The following is a 1717-nucleotide window of genomic DNA, read 5'->3' on the forward strand; positions in this document are numbered from 1 at the left end:
CCTCATGTGAGGTGTTTTGCTACAACGAGTAAGGTATGTTTTGTCTCTTTTCTTCCTTTTGTTGCTCGTTCGAGAGTTTTGACTGATTTAGATCATGTCGTCCCTCCGGCAACGTGCCCTTTTGAATTCACGTGTTCATTCTTGAATGGTGCCTATACTGCTTGGACTAGTTGATTCCGCATTGCGGCGGGAACTTGAGATATGGTTCTCCGTGGAAAACAAAAATACACAACATGTTAAGAGCTGTTTTTTAGGAAACACGGATATCCGATATGCGATACGGGGATACCGTGACACGTCAATTTCTCAAACACATGGACACGTGAATAGTCATTATAAAATAGACAAATGAAAGATTTTTCATAGGATAAATATCTCTGTATCATGTTCTTATCTGCACATAGTCAAATATGGTTAAGAAAATAAAGATTTCAAATTCTACCAAGCAAGCATTGTAATTTTACTTAAGCAAAATTGGATGATAGCATGACACCATCGTCCAAAGGTTCACAGATCATAGTCATATTTGCTGCCGTTGTGCTTCTCTCCACATGAACCAAATAAGGCTAAGCAAGTTGCTGCCATTGTACTCGTGCTTGAGCTCCCAACCGAATCTCTGCTCGATGTGGGGTAGTTGTACTACCTCTGGCCATGAAATCTGAGGGCATGGGGTTGGGCAGCGGCGAGGTGCGGCAGACGGGGCACGTCGGGTGCCGCCGAAGCCAGGGGTCGACGCACTCCCGGTGGAATAGGTGGCCGCAGTCCGGGAGCACCTGGAGCACGTCGCCCTCGTCATAGTTGTCCAGGCACACGGAGCAGCACGTGCACGTCGTGGAGGCGCCCAGCTTCTTGTTCTTCCCCTGTTTCCTCGCCTCGCCGTACACCACCTCCGGGTACCCCTTCAGCGTGGCCTCGTCGATGTCGGGTGAGACGGCGGTTCCGTCCACCATCCATCCAGAGGAGGACTGTCGCATTGGTGGCCGAAGATTGAGCGGCGGCGGCGTCCAGAGGCTGGGAGCTCGGAGTGGTGAGCCAGGAAAGGGGACGGCGGAGCAAGGGGCAGCGGGACCTCGGGGCTGCGTCGGGGAACATCCCGGTTCCGTTCCACCAGCTAGAGGAGAGAGGTCTGGTGACTGGAGATCGAGCGGCGGTGGCATCCGGGGGCAGCGAGCTCGGAGCGGTGGTGGTTCTCGGGCTCGGCAGATCCGTTCGGTGGCCAGAGGAGTGCGACGCTCTGTTCCGCCAGCGACACAAGGGGTAGGCGCTGGTTAACGCAAATGTAGAGGCGACGGGTGAGAACCGGATTATTTTTTCTTCGCCGGTGTTAGCCCAGGTGTTGGCGACGTGGATAGGTTGCATGTTCAGCTTGCAAGCATTAAATAAAAATAGTGGGGATTAACTTTATAAAGATTATAGATTTCATTACCGACGAGCGGCATAATCTGAAATTTTCTTTTTATTCATTTTTCTTTTACTTGACGCCATAGAATTTGGTTTCAACTAAGAGGATTATCTAGCATCAGCATCAGGTATTTTATACATCCTATCTGCTTAAAGTGTCACAAAACAATGGAGAAAAGGAAAAGCATAGGTTGGGCACAAACTAAGAAAGGGGGATAAGGCACCGAGAGGGTCTTTAATTAATGAGAAATGACCCCACTTGTGCACCAAAAATGTTCATACCATGTTATTTATTACGAATATTTTTCTCAATCGC

At 49.4% G+C, this 1717-nt stretch overlaps 1 protein-coding gene across 1 annotated transcript; it reads right to left on the minus strand.

The window, feature by feature from the left end:
* Positions 1–566: 566 nt before the first annotated feature.
* Positions 567–974, minus strand: LOC104582030 (putative RING-H2 finger protein ATL71). The gene has a single exon (XM_010231304.1). It carries the CDS (start codon positions 972–974, stop codon positions 567–569), a length of 408 nt encoding a protein of 135 aa, XP_010229606.1.
* Between the last annotated feature and the right edge of the window lie 743 nt (positions 975–1717).

The sequence above is a fragment of the Brachypodium distachyon genome, chromosome 1 (assembly GCF_000005505.3).
Source record: "Brachypodium distachyon strain Bd21 chromosome 1, Brachypodium_distachyon_v3.0, whole genome shotgun sequence".
Lineage (NCBI taxonomy): Eukaryota > Viridiplantae > Streptophyta > Magnoliopsida > Poales > Poaceae > Brachypodium > Brachypodium distachyon.